We start from the raw sequence: 20,480 nt of genomic DNA on the forward strand, positions 1-20,480 counted from the left end.
CTCACATAGCTTCCATCTGAGTTTGTGTGAATGTGATTCAGTGTGGGTCTGTGATTATCAGTGACACACATGAGTATGCAGATGTGTGTAACCTCTGCTTACACCTCTGTGCTCTTCTTCAAAATGCCTGTGGAATGCGCCTTGTGATGTCACCCCACTTATCCCTAGAACTGGTTTTAACTGGGAAAGGGGAGATGGGGGGTGGTAAATGTGTGGATAACCAGTGTTCACTGTGAATTGGCTGTCTTGGGAACCATTTTCAGAGAAAATCAGTTTATAAAGCTCCAGATGTGTTCCAGTGTCAAGCAAACTTCTTATTTATTATTATCATTTTATTATTAATGTTGATTTTGGTGATTTCTGCACTGAATCTGGGATCACAGGGGTCCAAAGATGTGATTCCCAGGAGGGCCAGGGTCATAAACACTAATATACCGTCTAATTCATCTCTTCATTTTATCCCAGTCAAAATCCATTAGTTTAGAAATTCATATGTGAACAAGGAAAGAAATGGTGTAAAATGTAAAATTAAAATGTGTTTTTAAAAGTAAAATTTAAGATTCAGTAGCTAATGAAGAAACACAGTTATGTGGAATAATCCCATAAACTTTAATGTTTGGAGGCCAATGATGGTCATTTTCCTCGTGAGGTGTCCTGATATGACTACATTCCCCCGTAATGGCATTAAGCTCTTTCCTGCGGTCAGTCAATAAAAACAAACCCAAGGACCAATGTAAATGAGCCTGTCATTTATGGGTTAAAGCGACCACATGACTTAAACGAGGATATAAAGCATATTCCTTCTGTTAAAAAGGCCATCTAGAGGGGGCTTATCCAGCCGAATTACTGTGGCTTGAGAGGCCACACCAATCGCCATCTGAGCCAGATTAGTCAGTAATCCAGGGATGTTATGCGAGAAGATGAGGTGGAGCAGGGCCGCACAGACCCAAACAGCCTCTAACTGCAGTTAATCTTAAACATATTTCTCCTCCCAAACGCCATGTGAAACACTCTTAGTATGGTGCGTGTGACATTGCATTGACGGTGACCCTCAATTTGATGATACTGTGATCCATAAATGCGCTTTTGATTTGGTGGTGACACTGTGTTTAAATCTTGGAGACAGTAAGATCCACCTTGGCAAGGGCTTGTCCTTCTAAATAAATTTGAACATATATCATTATCATTGAAATCGTGTCCACAGACCAGCGCCCACCTGATCTGTGGAGTGTGAATCCCTGTGAGAACATATGGACAGCTCATTGATGATCTAATTGTTTCTCAAAGGGGCCAAGAGAAGGTTAATGAATCAATTAACTATAAAGAACGGATGACAAATTTGATTTTGATGGATTACTTGATTTTGCTCCCCAAAGACCCATGCTGTCAGTGAAGACTGCTGTGGAATATGTATATAAAGATCAGGGTGCCAGCTACAGGATTAGTCTGCTACAGAAGTCTACAGAAGTGATGTGCTGTAGAAATTTAAGGATGTTGCATTGAACTGTGTTTTCTTAAAGATTAGCGCTCGGGTGTTTCGTTTTGGAATCTTGGTCTCTCGTCGTACCAACAGCCCCCGCGCAATCGCATAATTCCCTTTAGGGTCACTCCACGCAGGTACGTGTAAAATTCCGCATTGCGTTGAAGCATCAAGAAATTTCGATTGCGCCGAAAAAAAAGCATATAAACCTTGGCTTGCCCACGGGGCAATGCGAGTCTTTATTCAGCCCTCCCTCCACTTCTTTGGGAATTCTTTTGGGAATTGATGTCGATGCAATGGGGATGGTGCTGCTTGTCTAAAAACACGTCTATTGTCAGTATTCCTGTGGCGAACGCAGTGATTTTAGTTTGCGGGAATGAACCCATTGTAAAACGAGAATCATGTGTTTGGCTCGTGTATGTAGCACAGGCACCTGGATACCGTTTTATTTTTTCATTATAACGCATAAATACTTGTCGACTGAACGGTTTTGATTTTAATTTGGTTTTAATTGAAGATTATTGTTGTTCTCCTGCTGATAACAGCACCTCCCCGAGCCTCCGGTTTACAGCGAGTCCTTTCAAAAACGGATTTCGAATTCCCTGTGGGGGAATTTTCTAAAAATAGCGTTGAAAGAACTGAAGGAGCATTGCAGCTCCTCGGTCACTGCCAACTGCATAGGGGGAATCCCTATAGGTCTCTCTGTCAGGGGCTTATAATGCACCACCACTCTGTTCAGTTTCGCTGATGACATCTAACATTTATCGTTCGTGCCTCGGGTCCACATGCACATACATATGCTGCGGCTATATCTGAAACATAAGGATTTTTTGCAAATAAATAAATAAAATCAATTAATACACTTTACGGTAGCAGTACAATAAAGCTGTATAAACAGTCCGTCTCGTGTCGTCCGTAAGCAGGCTACAAGGTTTACAGAAATAAATGTATTATATAATGCACCTCAACATATTATAGGAATCTTTTCACATGACGCCCATTGAAAAAAAGGAGACTAAAATGCATCAGGCGGACCTCACGTTTAAATTTCACATCGAAAAACACATGGTAAAATGAGATTCATAATACGTCAAAAATCTGTATTGAAATTGTTAACACTGTCAGTTGTGCTCATCGAAATTCAAGAAAGGTATAGGCTAACCATCGCACGTGAATCATTTGCTGCTCCTTTCGTAGCCAATTATTAATTACCCTCAGGATAGCTTTTTCGCCAGTATAACATTAAATAAATTGCTTCGCATAGTAGATTATATTTGATACCGTTGCCTGTGTATCATCTAATGTGTTTGTATTTTAATTCTGCGCTGTAATAATGCTCTTCGAATGTGCAATGAAATTGCTGGGATTCTTTTAACGGTGTATATTTTGACTAGGGATTTGATTATTTTTCCTCCTGTGAAATACTCGCTAGATGCTGCTTAGCCGCTGTTTTTTTCCAAGCCTAAGACACAGCTGGCGTGTAGGTCTGCTTTGAGAGGGAGCTCAGAGGGCGAGCGCACCTGCAGTTGCGTGTGAGCCAGGGGCCCTAGTCTCTCAACAGCTTGCTGTGGGGGCAGCGGTATCGTGTTTTCCCTTCTTTTTCTGCCTTGTCTTCACACCCAGGTGACTGGATTGTTTCAGCAAGAGTTTGACTTGTTGGATTAAGTATTTCAGTTCCAGTATTTCATTTAATATGATCAGACAGGTTTGTACGAAATTGAATGGCAAATACTGTTTATACTGTATGTATATAATTAATCCTAACAGACTGGCTTGAAGTTTTTATTACTTTTCATAAGGAGGATACATTGGTTTTTTTACACAAAATAAGTTATTGTTAAATTGCAAAATTAGATCAAAATGCCTTCAGTGTCAGTTGTCAATTGCAGCTACAGTTTATGAGCTATACATGTAAATACTTGTTTCCCTTTTGATCCTGTAAATCAACCATATGGAATCTTTTTACGTTATTTTTGTGCAGTCCTGTGCAATGTCATTGCGACATTTCTGATTGTAATTGTCGTATTTATCCTCTAATTTGAAACAGGGAAAAGTAAGAAGACACCATAATTCTGGTTTGGTCAGAGGTAAACTGTAAGCGCTACTGTTCCTTAACTCATACAAATACTATACTCAATCAGTATATTTGAAATATATCAATTGTATATAATTTTTTGTATATCGCCATACATTTCTGATTAGCATAAAATACATTTTATTTGTATTTGCAATTCTTGGGTTCAACAATGTTTTTCTTAATATATGATGATATATCATTTTAGTGTGGGAACCGCTTAAAAAAGAGTGAGTGCTCTGTATGTTTTCAAAAAGACATCATGAGCCATGCCATTTCTTTCCACAGTTTATTTATTCAATAAACATTAGTTGTATAAACATAATACTTCATTAACTGTAATATATATTATTTTGTACAGATCATATACAACATCTCAATACGATAAAGACAAAGAAAAGGCCACATTTTCAACTGAGTCACAACTAGTAATCATACTGACTTTATTGCATATATATGTACGTGTACAATACATACATATATACATATAATCTAGATTTATTATATACTCTCTATGACAACACCTTTTTCAGATATTTGTATTCACACTTCTTATTAATCACACGTTACGTAATGTAACTTAAATAACTGTCAGGTTAATTAACACAGGACAGGAGACACCATCTGAGGTTTGTAGACAGACACCTGTTGAAAACACTTACTTTAGTTTAATGACGTTGTAGTATTTTAATTATTTTACTTTTTTTTTTTTTTTTTTTTACAATACAAGTATAGATGGTTCATGACTGGAAGCAGGGCACACTGTGAGCCATTAACAAACACACAGAGCTTCTGTTTGCTGGGTACTAATCGCACAGGACTGGGCCACACACATTCATTAGCAGGCTGCACGCTGTTTGGAACACACATAAATGGCAAAGCTCCTACACATGGGTGATACGTCAAGGTGGGATGTTACCTGCTTTCTCTGATACACTCAACCAAATGCATCGGGCTGTTGTCTTTTTGTCATTCCGATGGCTCTTCCGGCTAAATGCAGAATTTACTGTATTTGTAGTTTCTTGATGAAAACCTGACCATTTTTTAATCACCTATTGTGACGATAACTCCAGCAACCCCTGAGGCTGTGATTTGTATAATCTGATCTCTTCACTACACTATTCATCTCCCACAACAGTGCTAGTTCATGCGTGAAATTATGTCACAAAAAGGTGGAAAAAACAACAAGAAATTGTGAAGTTTAAAATATGCGATACAGTTACCTACACAGTAGGTAATTTTGATATCACATCAATAAAACCTTCACAATTTTTATTATGGTTTACCAACATGTAAATATTTGAGGTGTTTAGTATGCCCAAATTTAAGCGAAGATAGATGAAGCAGATAAATAATGAAATAAATACATTTAGAAAAAATAACAATCGTCTCCCTTGTCCTCTTCAAGTTTTTCCTAAAGCTTCTGCAGCATGCTCTGAATCATTTGCAGTTTATAGGACCACCACTGAAATCTTTGCTCTGGCATGGCAGCCTACATTTTAGCACATACAGTAGCATTGGCTCAGTCTTCACCTCTCTTCACCTGTCTTCACCTGACAGTAATGCATCAGCAGCAAGTAGCAGCAAGAAGGACTGGAGAGCTCCACTCAGGTGACGTACAGTCAAGCCGCCCCTCTACAACTGGGCAACAGTCACACCGCTAAAAATATTCCACTTACTCTATTGTCATTTCACAAAAAAACTTCAGATACTAGAAGGCATTACATAAGAGGGTTATCTTAAAATAAGTTTCAAAAAATGAAGAATTACGTTAATCTTAAGTTATGATAAATTCTGCCATATGAAGTCATGTGCGCAATTACTTTTTCAGAGCTATATTGAGTATACATTCCCAGCTGTCCTGTGAGTCGTGGAAAAGGCCCAGGAATGTTGGCCCAGCTGAGGCTCTGCAGTCAGACGTCACCGTGACACACCCCCTCCCCCAGAGGAAACAAAGTGCTCTCTCTCGTAAGTAATGACCCATGAACTGATCCTAAAGGCTCACGCTCACAGAGACCGTGAAGGCTGCCGCAAATACATTGGCTTGGTAAATGGTTTTGATCACCTTTGTGGTTTACCCTTTCATCCTCTTCAAATAGCTGTCATTCGTAATGTCCAATATATGAATGCATCAGGTCAATTCACTGATCAAACCGCTAACTGTAAACTACAAGCCAACTGCACCAGCAAGCTTCTCGTACAAGCACCAGCCTCAAGATAAGCCAAAAAGCTGCAGCGAGTGGGTCTGTTACTTTGCACAAACAGGTGGTTGAGGTTTTGATTCAAGTCCTGCAGAAGTCAAAACCAAACTTGGAAGACTTAAACAGCATAAGCACTGGTAAAAGTAAAGTAAAAGTAAAAAATGAAGGTGGGGGCTGTAACGAAATGCAAATGGCACTACGCAATATGCCAGGAAGACTTATACATTCATTGTTATGTATTTTGGCTAAATGATTCTGCAAGTAACAAAATGCAAAATGGCCACACAGACAATAGAATCAGCAAAAATACATGTAGGGAGGGCTTCAATTTCTTATTAGCACTGGTGCCTGAATGGTATCTTACATGTGATATACTAATTCAGTAAGTCATATGTTTAGAATATGTTAAATGTAAGGCACAATTTTTGGGAATAAATTATGTACATATCGACAAACAGAGTATGTGATTGTTTATGCAAATTATAACCTGTCTGATATTTGTGTGCTGTGCATTATTGTTTATGATAAACAGAATCTCTCTCAGTTACTATTGCAGTTACCAGGTTGGTACATATCTTAGTTGTGCAAATGTTGTATACTTAACTCTTCGTATACTGAAAAAATAAAGCAGTCTTATTTTTCCACTGGGGAATTTCCTCCATATTATGGAACTGAAAACAAGAGTTAAAGAGTAAAGTTCTTATTTTCAATAGAATAATCTTTTTTTGAGACAAAATGTGAAAGTGTGCAGCCAGCATCTTACGATGTTAACAGAAATACAGAGACAGGACAATGAAGTGTGAACATGAAAATATCACATGCAATAGCTGCAAGAAACTTTCTTTGAAAGCATATTTCGACCAAGAAAGAAAATATTCTCCCTCTACAGCTAGATATACTTTATTTGTATTTCCTCATATTCATACATTCCCACAACATAATTACAAAACTATATCTAATCCTATTGCATAGGCAAGTGCAAGGAATTACTTTGCTTCTGCCTCTCCTGTTGTCTGTAGCAGACAGTAGAACACATCTAGTCATATTAACAATACAGGTTGTGAAGCTGTTTGCAGTGTGGTGTAATGGTAATGAGCAGGGTTTGTAACCCACATGTTGCTGGTTCTGTTTCCATTGCTGTTGTACCCTTGGGCAATCTGCTTATCCCAAATTGCCTCGGTCAATATCCAGCTGTATAAATTGATAGCATGTACAAATTGAAAGATACGAAATTGTCAGCAAAGGTGATGTAATATGGTAGAGGCATCAGATTCAACAGCAGTAATACAGAAATGTGAAACTAAAGATGCTATTCTGAAAGAGTTGAATCATAGTCCCAGCTTCTTAGCACTCTGTATACCTCTCGACATACTGCGGGGCAGTGGGTACCTCCCCTGCGTCTGGTGAGCACAAAGCGAAATGAGCCCGAGCGCACACCTGCAGTCTGCAGGGACGCGCGTTTGAAGAGAGAATTATCTTAGTGTGAAACTTGGACTAGAACTGCTATGCCTTCCAGCAATCACGATGCATACCTCTATACCCATAATCTCATCTGCACCTCTAAAGGGTAAAGGGTGACTTTAACAGACACAACAGTAAACAGTGTGTACCTGATTTTGTTACTGTTAATGCCTGTAGATATTAAGTAAATATTCGTGGATCTGCTATGTTTTGAAGGGCCTAACTTAAGTATTTGACTTAGGGTGAATTACGGTTTTATGATCCCCGAATTGTCTGCACTGAGTGCACCACGAGTTAACAGCAGGTTCCAAAGGAAACTGGCTATCTGCTGATATTCATGCTGCTGCTGTTTCCAGGATTGCAAGGTGAGGGCATCAGCCATTTGACCTCGTTCACTCATTCTAGTGTAATCTTGGCCTCGTAGCAGAGGGAGCAGGTGGAATGGATAAGGGTGGAGGTGGAGTGTTCAGGATGAGAGAACGTGATTTATGATGTCACAGTGCCTTTGTAATGCCATTTCCCCAAATTTATGATGTCACAGTGCCTTTGCCTTTGTAACGCCCACCAACTCCCGTCAGTCCTTCCACTCTGCCCCTTTCACAGGGGGAAAGGAAACAACACATCTTCCAACCTACAGTAGCTGCCACATGAAAAGGTCCAGAATGGATAAGAACAAAAAACATTTTATTTATCAAAAATAGGTCACAAAGGAAAAAAAGAAATGTTCACTTACAAAAGAAAAGTAAATCATAATTATGGCAATAATAGAAAAAAATGCATCTTTTCTTACACAAAATCCTTTGGAGCACAAACGATACTCATAACGTACAGTACTGTACGCTTGAAATGAATGAAAAACAAAAACGGAAAAAACAAACGCTTTAGTAGTATTGCTTTCCTTTTTAGCTTCCTCTTAGGAAGGATTTTCAGTGCTTTTCCCCTCTCGTTCATTAGTGGACCTTGTGTTATTTGATAACAGAACGCGGTGCTGCCGTCGATGCCCCTGGGCCCAGTACAGTCAACGGTTGTGAGATGGCATGAACATTCGGTGCTGTGTGGGTGGGGGGGGGGAGAGGGATGCTGGAGCAGTGGAAACCGGATGGTATTGGACAGAGTGCTATATCCTGCTGTGACAGATTACAACACAGACATACTGCATATGTGCCTTTGCAATAGCTGCACGCTAACAACGTTATCCCACCACAACCACCCCCCCCCCCCCCCCCCCCCACCACCCACCCCAACCCTGCCCTCTCTTTCAAGACGAATTACCCTGATCTCATCTCTGTGGGTCTCTATCAGTCAGTGGATGTCAATGTCCTTCGAGATTCTGGGAAACATTTCCATCTCTGGACCTTACAGTGTGTCTCACTCTGTACATTGCCCAACACGGGCAGCTGCCACTGTAGCATGACACAGCAGTACGAAGGTCAAATTTACGCAAGCTTAAAACATTAGACTGGACTTAAAATGGGGTTCAGCTCTGTATGCCTAGGAGGTTACAGTGAACAGGAGCCTATTTTCAATTGCTGGACATTTAAATGCATATTTAACTTCGGTGAAACACCGCTTATTTTGTTTTGCTTTTCTTGTGCTATTTTTGTCAAATTTTGCTACCAGATCAAAATGCAACATAGATTGGCATCATTTAACATATTTTTTTAAAGAATACAATATTTAATCTAATAATACATCAATTTTTTTGTTTATAGCTGTAGCGACTGACTGTCCAATCATGCATTTTTCAGTGCAAACACGTTTGTCTGGTAGCATCAGTTGACAGGTAGCATAAAACGACACTACACTGTTTTCAGTAACACAACACATCTTTCACACATTGACACAGTTGTTCAAACAGGACCAGGTGTTAAAGCCTCTTCTGAAGATGGACATGTGGACACTGAGGTAGATGCCTTCAATAACAGTGATACAGCATTCTGATCAAAGTAATAATAATAATCAATAACCATAATCATAAAAAATATGAAACATCAAAAACCTGCAGTGAATTCATGAGCTGCATTTCTCTGCACCAACATTCTGTTGAGGAAAATGGTTTAAGTGTTAACAGGAAGCCATTCTGACTGTTCACCCACCTCCACTGCTGTTGTTTTCATCAAGGCAAAATTAAAACACATAATCATTTAGCAAAATGTTAAAAATCTAAAAATAAGTCACCAGTTTAACCGATCCCTTTATATAAAACATATATGATACTTAAAAAAATATAGCTTTAATCATGTTAACCTTACTAGTCGAGCAGTGTCAAAACTGATATATATATATCAATGAGCTATCGATTGTTCCCACAAGGTAAACTACTGGCATCGGAGCAGTTTTGAGCTGTTGACACAGAACAAAAACACTATCATTTTACCTGTTTAAATGCCCTACTTTCAAGCATGCAATATATGTTTTGGTATAGCACATGATATTTAATGTACACTGAGTACATACTCTTAATATATTCCTAAAACTTCACAAACTTGGGGCCCGATTCAGTCTAACTGACCTATGCTTTGTCTTTAACTTTGAATAATGAAATTAAGTAAGGATACATTTTTCCTTATATAATTGTATTAAATTGCACAAGCACCACACTCATAATTTTGCATGAGCAGTGGCAAAAAAGCAACTTTTGCTTAATTTCACAATTCAAAGTGGAAGACAAAGCACCTTTCAGTTTGACTGAACCTGGGATGTGGTTTCCCAAACAAAAGTAATCTTGAATACATTAAGGGTTTTATAATACGCATATGTATGTATGTATATGATGGGTGATTCAAGTAACATTTTTTGTACCTTAGTTTGCTTCTTTCTGAAAGTCACACATTTGCTGGTTACCTTCAGCAAACTCAGCTCTGTAGTTCATATCCGAGCGAGTAATTTATGTTGGATTCCATGGTAAAGGCCTCGCATAGCTCAGTCCTCTCGCCAGTCTTATTTGCACATTTTTGAACTGTCTCTCTGAGTTTTCCTGCCAAAGACTTAAATAGGGTTTTCTCTGCCTTTGTTTTATTTCAGGAAGCGCCCCACACATACGAGACGGCACCTTCAGCTGCTCTGCCAAGTGTGAAACCACTTTGTTTCCCCGTTGTCTCCTGTTTCTCTCTGAAGTGATGAAATGAAGGTAAGGCTGTCCTTTGCTTGTTCTTCCATCGCCTGCAAACCAAAAGAGAACAGATCTCTAGTTCTGATAGAAATGTGTTGTGATGCTGCTTTAGTTCATGGAGTCCTCAATACAGAGCAACCTCAATTCCCATGTTACATGACAGATCAAAACGGCGAATCACGTCTCCCCCTGAGTCATCTTTTTTAAAACCGTCTTTATGACATCATGAGAATTCCAACAGACAGGAGAGGAGGAAAGCAATTCAAACACAAACGGCCAATTCAAACATACATCTCAACAACCTTAGCATTAGCATGGAAACAGTGCATTCTACCAGTATATTTCAGCACTAATGTGACCTCTTAAATACTTCAGGTTATGTATTGCCCTGAATGCTTCTACTTCTTCCTTATTGTGATTATTCTGCGATCACCAGCATTCTCAGGGCCACAGCCATCCTGATGAAACGGGTCTCTTTCCATAGGGGGCGTCAACACTGCTGTCAGAATGAATTACCAGTGCTCACAGGCCTAAAATGTCACTTTAAATTGTCTGTGTGCTAATCTGTGAGTTGCTACGGGAACATATAACGTGACATTTTAAATCCTCCTTGAGTTTTGTCATTCCTTTGTCGGTCAAGTAATGTCTGTGGTTCATGTGTAAAGGCCACAGTGGACTAAATTATGAATAAAGTTAGCAGGTTTCTTTTTTATGAACATTTATGTGAACTATCCCAAAATGCATACTGCTTACAGTCAAGTATTACTCCATCTTTTATTCTGCAAAGTGCCTCATATGCGCATTGTATAAGAAACACTGTTCAAATAATAATAGTAATAATAGTAGTAGTAATAATAACAAATATTAATGTTCTATTAATAATTATTATGTAATGATAACCATCATATAAGAATGTTTATTATTATTATTATTATTACTATTATTATTTCTAAAGCATACATGTCAAACAGTACCTTTAAAGAAATACAGAGAAAGCATATAATTAGTGAGGGGTTTTTGTTCATTTATGGTTTGCTGACCGATAACTGTAACAGTCCTTTCATATTGTACACACTTACAAACAATCATCTTTCTCGGTATGTCAGATGACAACTCATGAACATAATGGCTTCTGAAATAGAATCTGACTGCAGCTGGTGGTGACAAACACGTGTGACATCACAGTAAATGCCACCCATACACTTCCATTAGTTACAGCACAGGGATGCTGGGAGCAGGTTTATTTTCAAAATGTAGTCCTGTACCTGAGTTCTGTACTGGTCTGGTTTATGTGTGTTGTGTGCTGAATGCCACTGCTCCACACTACCCCACCGTGGCCATTCACTTCCCAGCATCCATCATTGGCCTTTCATACACACACACATCCACTCATACACACACACTCACGCACGCCCTCTTTATCACTGCCACACAGTCACGCCGGAGACACGGCAGATTCTGCACTGCCTTCCCGGCTTGTTTACTGCATTCGCCTCAGTCCTGTCTGGCAGTCTTATGTCTCTCTCATTAACATCAAGGAGCTGTCTAATCAACACGGCACTGCAGCTACAACAAGCAGTCAAGGTCCAAAGACAGCCTGAACCACCTGTAGATGGAGGGAATTGTCGTTGCTGCTGTTGTTGTTGTTGACAATATTAACATGTCTATTAGAGCACACAGTTACTAATGGTTAGTCATCAGCAGCACTTCAGTGTGTAGCACATCATGATGACTGAATCTAACTACCTGAGTCTTTATCATGAACAAGGTGCTAAAATCCTGTGTATTCCCTCCCAGATATGAGCACTCTGCACTGCTTAGGGCTAGTGCTGCTCTTGGGCACGCTGCTCCGCACTACTGACTCGGTCTCCATGATAACCATCAGTCACACGGCCTGCCGCTGAAATTTAGCAGGGGAAAGTGTCAGCGCTCACATGGTTGTAATTCATCTGGTATAAGTGACATAAGTCCCTGGGTTTAATGGGAATCAATGTATCCTCTGCTGTAAATAACCTGACCTTTTGGCAAAGCGCTTTTGTCAATCACTGTAATCCTGGAGCCCGGAGGTCCCTCCACCCCTCACTACCGACAGTGAGGAAATTTACTGTAGAGGATATTTGACAGGTTGTAACAAAATACAGAGCAATAACAAATGATTCTGGGTACCGCATTTTTTTTTTTTTTTAGCACTGTTCACTGAAAAACGAAGTGACCTTACAGCCAGTTCAGCCATTCCCTCAAACCAGTGTTTCTCAGTCCTACTCCTGGAGCCCCCCTGTCCAGCATATCTTCTATCTGTCTTTTCTCCAAACACACTTGATTGAAATGACTAACATGCTCTTGGTTAAATCAGGTGTGCTCAGCTAATCAAAAGTGCCACTGATGAGTTCAGTCAGGTAGGTAGAGCAGGGAAAGGAGCAGGATTGAGAATCAGTACCTCAAACCAAAAACCTCATTCATCAGGGGTTAAATGCAGAATCCTTAAAAATACATATGTCTGTAATGAGCATGATATATCACCCTCGTCTCTGATGCAGATAATTACACAATCCCAGGCATTTCACTGTTGTGGCCCTAACATCTTTTTCAACCTGCAGTTACTTCTTTGTCATTATTTACTTTAGAAATATATAATCAACAAATGGATTGATAAATTATTTAAAAACATGAAATATCTGGATGCAGCTTAGGTTTTAGTGAATATCTAAGTGAATATCCATTTACACTCATGTACAAAAACATTTCTATTTTAGTTACTGGTGACTTGAAGGGAAATCATACATTCTTGGTCAAGGACACAGAATGGGAGAGTTTTCGAGAAATGTGTTAGTATTATAGTGCACTGTGAGTAACTCTGTAGTGACTGACTCATTTGTTACATTTCTATGCGGTCTGTTATGCTGTAAGTAACATCGGGGAAGAGATGTAGGTGAATCTGCAGCCACGCAGTCACACCCCAGCAAACCTGCAGCATCCTGACCTTTCACAAAAGAGAAGCCACCTGCTACCAACAGACACATTCAGCCATGAACACTGAAACGTTTTAGACCATCTCAGGTCTCTCACCCTACGTCTATAAAGCCCGGGGGTCAGCTGTGAAACGTGTCAGCATTTGATTGGACAAATCTAGTTCTGTGTGAGGTCAAAGTTAATGCCTCGTCTTTCCAAGCTGGTGCACATCAGTAGATGAAATGGATACAAAAAAAATGGTACTGTGCACAGTGTTCTCGAGTGCTGAGTGAGAACTAATTAAGGTATGGGCAGTTTTTAAAGTACTCCTCAATCGCTTTATATACGTTGTGCAAACAGCTGAGTTAGGAGGAAAACTGAGGCTTAGAAATTGGGATAACCAGGACTGTGCCAAAAGGGTGCTTGATCTTGTTTTTCTGTATGAGCGCAGGCAGTGAAAGCAAGGCCTCGCGATCCTTCTGATGTTTCAGGCAGGAAGTGTCAAAAGGGCTACCACAGGGACCAAGTCACACAGGGCTCATTGCAGCCCATTGCAGGCTCCTCCTTGCAATAAAATATCATGCATTTATAGAGGGGGATGGCTGTCGCTGGCCTTCATGTACAATGCTGTGCGATTGTTTTTACCCAATGTTAAAGCATGGTTTGGGATAGAGAGGGGAAAAGATCCACAACATTACCAGATGTAGTTATGGCTGTAAGGCAGGGGAGTCTTCAGAACAAATCCATGTGGGCTAGGGAGGTGCTAATAATAGCTGTACGATTTTAACCCTGCTCTCTCAAAAGAGCTGCTCTCCTCATCCAAGGGGAGAACCCCCAGGCCTCTTTTGACATCACTTGTGTTTATTGTGATCGGTGTTTAATTAAGAATGAGGAGATGTATGAACATCTCTTTAATTCGTGTTCTGTGGTGTGCTGTCTTGTGTCAGTCTCGCCTGATTTCATCCAGTGCTTTATTCACTGTTTAATTCACGCACCTGTTGCACTTGTTTTGCAATGGACATTGTTGTAGGGCGAGTCCTTTAACCTGAGCCGAACGCCAGTGAAGGCAGAGATAGTCACCATAATTTAAACCCCTCACATGGGCTCACATGCCCATAGTGCTTTGCGTCAAACTGCTCTCCCAATGCAAGTAATGTATTGAAGCTTTGATTTTTAGGACAATTTGTGCTCTCTGCAGGGCTACACAGGGCAGCTGTAGGTCAGAATAGGGGGACGTAGTCACTGTCACCATAGCTATTCCAAACTGTCATATTAACCTCTGGCAACCCTCCTTCAGTGTGGGAATATGCCAGGCCACCACCATAAAAATGCACTGAGCATGTTTATGAGAAAAACAGCTGTTGTCCATAGATGTACAATGTGTACTTGATAGTATTAAAATGAAACAGGGTATGTTTTGACAGATATAAATATTATACTCTTCTGTTTGTCGTAACAGATGCATGTTTCTGCATTTTTTGAATGCTGACTTATTCTGCAGGCCTCCACTGTGAAAATAAATGTCTTGTCCTTAAAAAAATGCCAGACTTTCTAACAGATCCTTCATGTTATTATGTGGGAAACATACAAAGCTGATAGTGTTTGGTCTGAGGTATCAGATATTGAAGTTCTGGCCTAAAGCACAGATTCTGAATCAGCATCAACATTTCATACAAGGTAACTGTGGTTACGACTGAAGGCAAGATAGCTGATTCTGGATCGCTGTAAGAATATTCAATACCAGTTTTCATTTACTCAGTCTTTCAGTGGTCCTGTACTTCATATATTTTCAGTTATCCGAACAGTTCATATTCATTTATTTTCAAGGTGTAGATCAGGTTAAATTGTAATAATGTAATGTAGACTATATAATATTTTGGTGCAGCATTTTTGTTTTGTTTTTATATGTCTGTACATTTTTAGACATTTAGATATTTAGATGTTTAAACGTCTAAGAGTAAATTCTAGTGATGGCCACTAGACTAGAATAAATAGTCCTGGACTGTTTAATTATTGGCACCATTATTTGAGCCGGAGTCTTATCACTGCAACACAATTACAGAACGTTTGTCTTTCCTTTTTGACAGATAATCACGGATGTTTGTTCTTGCTGGGAAGATTAATTTATAATTCTAAACAGAATAAATCTGCTGTTAAAAGGGGATGAGACGTTGACACCGCAATTAGGTTAAATGATTAAATCGTTTAATCCGCGAACAGACACTACCACCTAGCGTCTATTCGACGACACACAATAACTGCCTTCTTGTCAGTGACCAAATCAAACGTATTTCACTGATTTCATAAATATTGTTATCATTGGCTCTTTGACCAGAGCATTCACCGTTCTGACAAATTTAGTAAATTTTGCCGTTTTGTTCCCAGACAGCAGGGCTTCATTATTTGATAGAAGTAAAACACTGTAAAATATTATTATCATTATTATTATTAAGAGCCACAGTGGTTATCTCATTCAGGAGAGACATACAATATGCATAACTCAAGAAACCTTACCTAAACTTCCAAGGACCGGTGAACAACGTTAGTAATATCGAAATTTTTATTTCTGTCCGTTATTAACCAGCCCCCAACGTAACAAGCCGTGTCGTAGGCTTCTCTGCAGCTGTATACCACAGGTGCAGTACTAGAGATAGTACTAACATCCCTAACTACCCACATGCACATATGTGTGTATGTGTGTGTGTGTGTGTGTGTGTGACGGCAGGTTTAGGAGATTGTATTAAAATACAACATGTATGCAACATTTAAGGATTAAAATGCTCACCTCAAAGCAGAATGGTCGCTGCGTTTTCCTGTGTAGTATTTGAACATCACCTCCCCATCCCTTAACGTTAGAGCACTTGACTCAAGAGTTCAAGTGCCATGGCCAGGTCTTTGTTCATTAGCATTCATATTCATTGCATTGGTAATCTGCTGTAGGTATGACGATGACGTGTCACCGCCGCACCTTATGCAGCCAATCGGATCCCGAGGTTCATCCCGATGCCACAGTAAAGGGTATGTGAAAGAATCTTCCACTTCTTTCCTTTAATTGAGGATGCAAGGAAACAGTGTGGATGGCTGATTTCCACAAACCAGTTTCTGTTGTCTTTTTCTTTCTGTTTTGGATTTGACGATTTCCGACACAGGTGTATGTTAACCCACGAGTGCAGAGATGCGGAGATCTGTCCTTTATGTATCCTGTCCTCATTTATGTTCAGCTGGCACCTTTCAAATGGCTTCATGTAGCACTTTATTTATTTTCCACTTCTGCAAACGTTTCCTCGAACAAGCAACCAAACGTTGCAATGAAGTATTCTTAGAACGTGGTGTTCACACAGTGCGCAAAATCCGCCACTGATTTCTGTAAACCTCTTTTGTGTCACTGATTTTTATAACAGGGTGGAAGATAATGGACCAAAAAGAGGGGATCTGTTGCCAAATACATTTGACTTTGCATTTGCGTTTTTGTTTCATAGACTTTAAGTAGGCTATCATTTGTTTACATTACGTTAAGTCGGTGTGAGAAGTATCAGCGGGGCAATGGAAAGTTGATAGATGAAAAAAGCCTGAATAATTATTGTACGCGCATTAAAGTACTATATGCACACAAGTCAAACGATAGTTTGAAGCCTTCCAGTACATAGTTAACCAGCTATCTAATTTAAAAGGCAACATGCTTTGCCGGAGTCAAAGATGTAGAACAGTCTGGAAGGTTGCCATAGAAACATAACTATATTCTGAGACGACTGCAGGGCTCCTTTTGAGCCACACAGTGGCGCTCCTGGTTCAGAAATCTCACGAAATTAACCAGCATGTAGCTAACAAAATAGCATTCCCTTATCAAGTTTTTAATCTCATTCATCTGCACATTTAAGAATAAATTAATTGCACCATTTTCATTTTAGATATATTTGTTGTCATCGGCATTGCCGTAATACACCAGAGGCCATCTCTGACTTGACTGACAGTACGGGAATAGACACAGGAAATACAATTCCTCTGCAGCGAACGTAAACAATATAACCAGTCTGTTTTGTTTAATTTAGAATCGTGTCCGTCACGGTTAATCAGAACACAAAAGTGTATGAAAAGTGCTTTGAATCAATATCGACGGCAAAGTAGCCTAAATCTAGAGGGCATTTCGCTGCGAAAAGCAGAGCAGGTATGTTAGCTGGCTCGGTGACTGCTCGTCACGTTCCAGTGACAGCTGGTTTTTGATGGCGATGTGCGCGGTCCTTAGAGGGCACACACCAGCCATAGCGTCCCCGATATAAGGGACAATGGCATCGCTACATGAATACATCCAACTCCGCTAATTCCCCATTACTGAAGCATGGAGATGATGCCTGCACGGTGACAGTCATGGAAAATACGTGACCGAAAGAGACGTAGGGAAAACAATAGGGGAAGGTCGTCTCTCGGAGTGACCTTGTGGAATTAATTGCACTGCCCTCAAGCAAGGAGGAGCGTCCATGTACATTGCTTGATTAATTTTAATTGGTCCTATTATCTCGCTCTTCACCAAATAAGCAAATCGTATGTAAACTTCCTTAATGACACAACTGTAAGTGATACCAAGTATATTACTAAGGTTATGAGTATAAAGTGCTACAACGAGAGGTTGGACATAGAATGGATATGAGGTTGTTTTTAGTTGCAGATTTTTGGGATTTAATGCTAACTTTACGCATTAAATAAAATGAGCGCACAAGATGGAAGACAGTTTTAAATTAGAGGGAGAGAAATCACAGACCGCGTCTCTGTTAACCTTTTTATGGTTTTCTGTCATAGAACCCTCCTTTTAAGTTAAGAATGGCGGGAATAAGAGGCTGCTAATATATATTAAGCAAAAGTGCCATATGGGGATGTACTCACAAGAAACGCACGTTTCTCTGGTTCCATTTCTGCCCAGTCTACAATCATACATCAGTCAGCTTGCCCGTGTACGCTTTGTGCGGGCTACAATTTGTAAATTTTATTGCATCGAAATCGTCTGAATCCATGTACTCTGATTTGGTGAGCGAGGGCTTGCTGTCACTCTTTTTAAATTCTCCAAACGATGGCTGCTGCTGCCCACACGTTACATGTGTGTACTGGAACTGCTCCTCGTGCTCCGTCTCCCGGTGATAGAAATAGTTGAAATTGGAGACAATGACGGGGACTGGCAACGCAATGGTCAGCACACCAGCGATGGCACACAACGAGCCGACTATCTTGCCCCCGATGGTGACCGGGCACATGTCTCCATAGCCTACAGTAGTCATGGAGACCACTGCCCACCAGAACGCGTCTGGGATACTGCTGAATCCCGACTCTGGGTCGTCGGTCTCGGCGAAGTACACAGCGCTGGAAAACAAGATGACCCCGATGAAGAGGAAGAAAATGAGGAGCCCGAGCTCCCTCATGCTCGCCTGCAGAGTCTTTCCCAGGATCTGAAGGCCCTTGGAGTGCCTGGAGAGCTTGAAGATCCTAAAGACTCGCACCAAGCGGATAACCCTCAGTATAGCCAAAGACATGGCTTGCTGACCGTTTCCTTGGTGCTCCGCGAGTTCCAAGCCAAGGGTAATGAAATAGGGCATAATCGCCACTATGTCTATGGTGTTCATGATATTTTTAAAGAAGGCGGGCTTGCTCGGGCACGCGAGAAACCTCACGAGCAGTTCGAAGGAGAACCATATGATGCACAGCGTCTCCACAATAAAGAACGGGTCCGTGAACGGGTTTGGCTTCTTCATGCGAACAGTTCCGTTCAAAGCAAGGTGATCCTCGGGTAGTCTGTTATCTTCCCTAAACTCCGGCAAGGTCTCCAAGCAGAAAATAACGATCGATATCAAAATGACCATAACAGAAACTATTGCGATTCCCCTTGCGGGTCCAGAGCTTTCGGGGTACTCAAACAAAAGCCAGACTTGACGCTGGAATTCGTTTTCTGGCAATGGGCGTTCTTCTTCTTTGATGAATCCTTCATCTTCCTTGAAATTTTCGATAACCTCCTCACCTAATTCATAAAATTTAATCTCCTCCATGAATATGTCCACGGGCACATTAACAGGTCTCCGGAGCCGCCCCCCAGACTGGTAATAATAGAGGATGGCATCAAAGCTGGGTCGATTCCTGTCAAAGAAGTATTCATTTCTAAGCGGATCAAAGAAACGCATCCTTTTCCTTGGATCCCCTAACAAGGTGGCGGGGAACTGCGCGAGGGTTTTCAGTTGAGTCTCAAAGCGTAGCCCGGAGATGTTGATGACCACCCTCTCGCAGCATTCCTGGTCCGCTCGCTCTGGGTCATAGACATCTTGGGACAGGGCTGCCAGTGCCACAGTCTCATCAAGGTTTTCTCCGGGCACTACGGTCATCTTTCCCCCCCAAGGGTAACGCTACTCGCACCACAGTCCGTCGTCCCTTCCCTCTCTATGTGCGTTTTTCCCTTCGATGTTTGGAACAAATGTATCCAGTCACTTGTAGAGTAGAGCGCGCCGTCTCTGCCTGCACCTTCCCTCGCGGTGTCAGTCTTGCGTCTGCGAGTGTGTTGTTTTTGTTCTCATTTTCGTTTCTGGTTGTACATGGCTTCTCCCATCGCCTTCCCCACGCGGGCAGTCTGGACTATTGGCTGTCACATTCACAGCATTTTAAGCAGCAATGCCCTCCCCAAGTGGGCTGACGTGTATGCTCTCTCTCTCTCGCTCTCTCGGTGAATTGAAAGCACACACACACACACACACACGCACACGCACGGTGGTTGTCTCCGAATGTGACACTAATGATATTTACGCGCATGAAGTACGACTAATTCACTTTCACTAAAAAGTCATACACAAGTTGATAGGTAATATTCAGTGCTGGATTTTCAATGTCAAGAGTTCGTTTCACCTGCCCTCGCCTTTCTTTCTAGCAAGTACAAGATTAGCGTCGCACATTTAAACGACCATGGAGTTGTTTATTTAAACCCCTATTGTATCGACACGTCCGTAAATTTTTGATTTTCGTTTACTTGAGAAATTAGATGTGCATCGATCAATTATTAAGTAAATGAAACATTTATGAGGTAAAATAAAAACGATATGGGGATATTGTCATACAGTTTCCAGATACAAATGGCAATCTCAAAATTATACGAATCACCCAACTCCAGGTCATTTTAAAGAGTAAATTATTCCAATACCTTAACATGACTCTGCTCTGTTTTATTGTGACTCCAAC

At 40.7% G+C, this 20,480-nt stretch overlaps 1 protein-coding gene across 1 annotated transcript; it reads right to left on the minus strand.

The window, feature by feature from the left end:
• Window positions 1-9,515: 9,515 nt before the first annotated feature.
• Window positions 9,516-19,935, minus strand: LOC118771872 (shaker-related potassium channel tsha2-like). Its single transcript, XM_036520004.1, has 2 exons — window positions 16,063-19,935; window positions 9,516-10,378 (listed from the first exon to the last, which is right to left on the minus strand). The coding sequence occupies exon 1, from the start codon at window positions 19,634-19,636 to the stop codon at window positions 18,200-18,202; it is 1,437 nt and encodes a 478-aa protein (XP_036375897.1). The 5' UTR covers window positions 19,637-19,935; the 3' UTR covers window positions 9,516-10,378; window positions 16,063-18,199.
• Between the last annotated feature and the right edge of the window lie 545 nt (window positions 19,936-20,480).

This window comes from Megalops cyprinoides, chromosome 25 (assembly GCF_013368585.1).
Source record: "Megalops cyprinoides isolate fMegCyp1 chromosome 25, fMegCyp1.pri, whole genome shotgun sequence".
NCBI classification, from domain to species: Eukaryota; Metazoa; Chordata; class Actinopteri; order Elopiformes; family Megalopidae; genus Megalops; species Megalops cyprinoides.

Coding starts and splice junctions, on each gene's coding strand:
- LOC118771872 (XM_036520004.1), bottom strand. CDS start 19,636: ATGACCGTAGTGCCCGGAGAAAACCTTGATGAGACTGTGGCACTGGCA.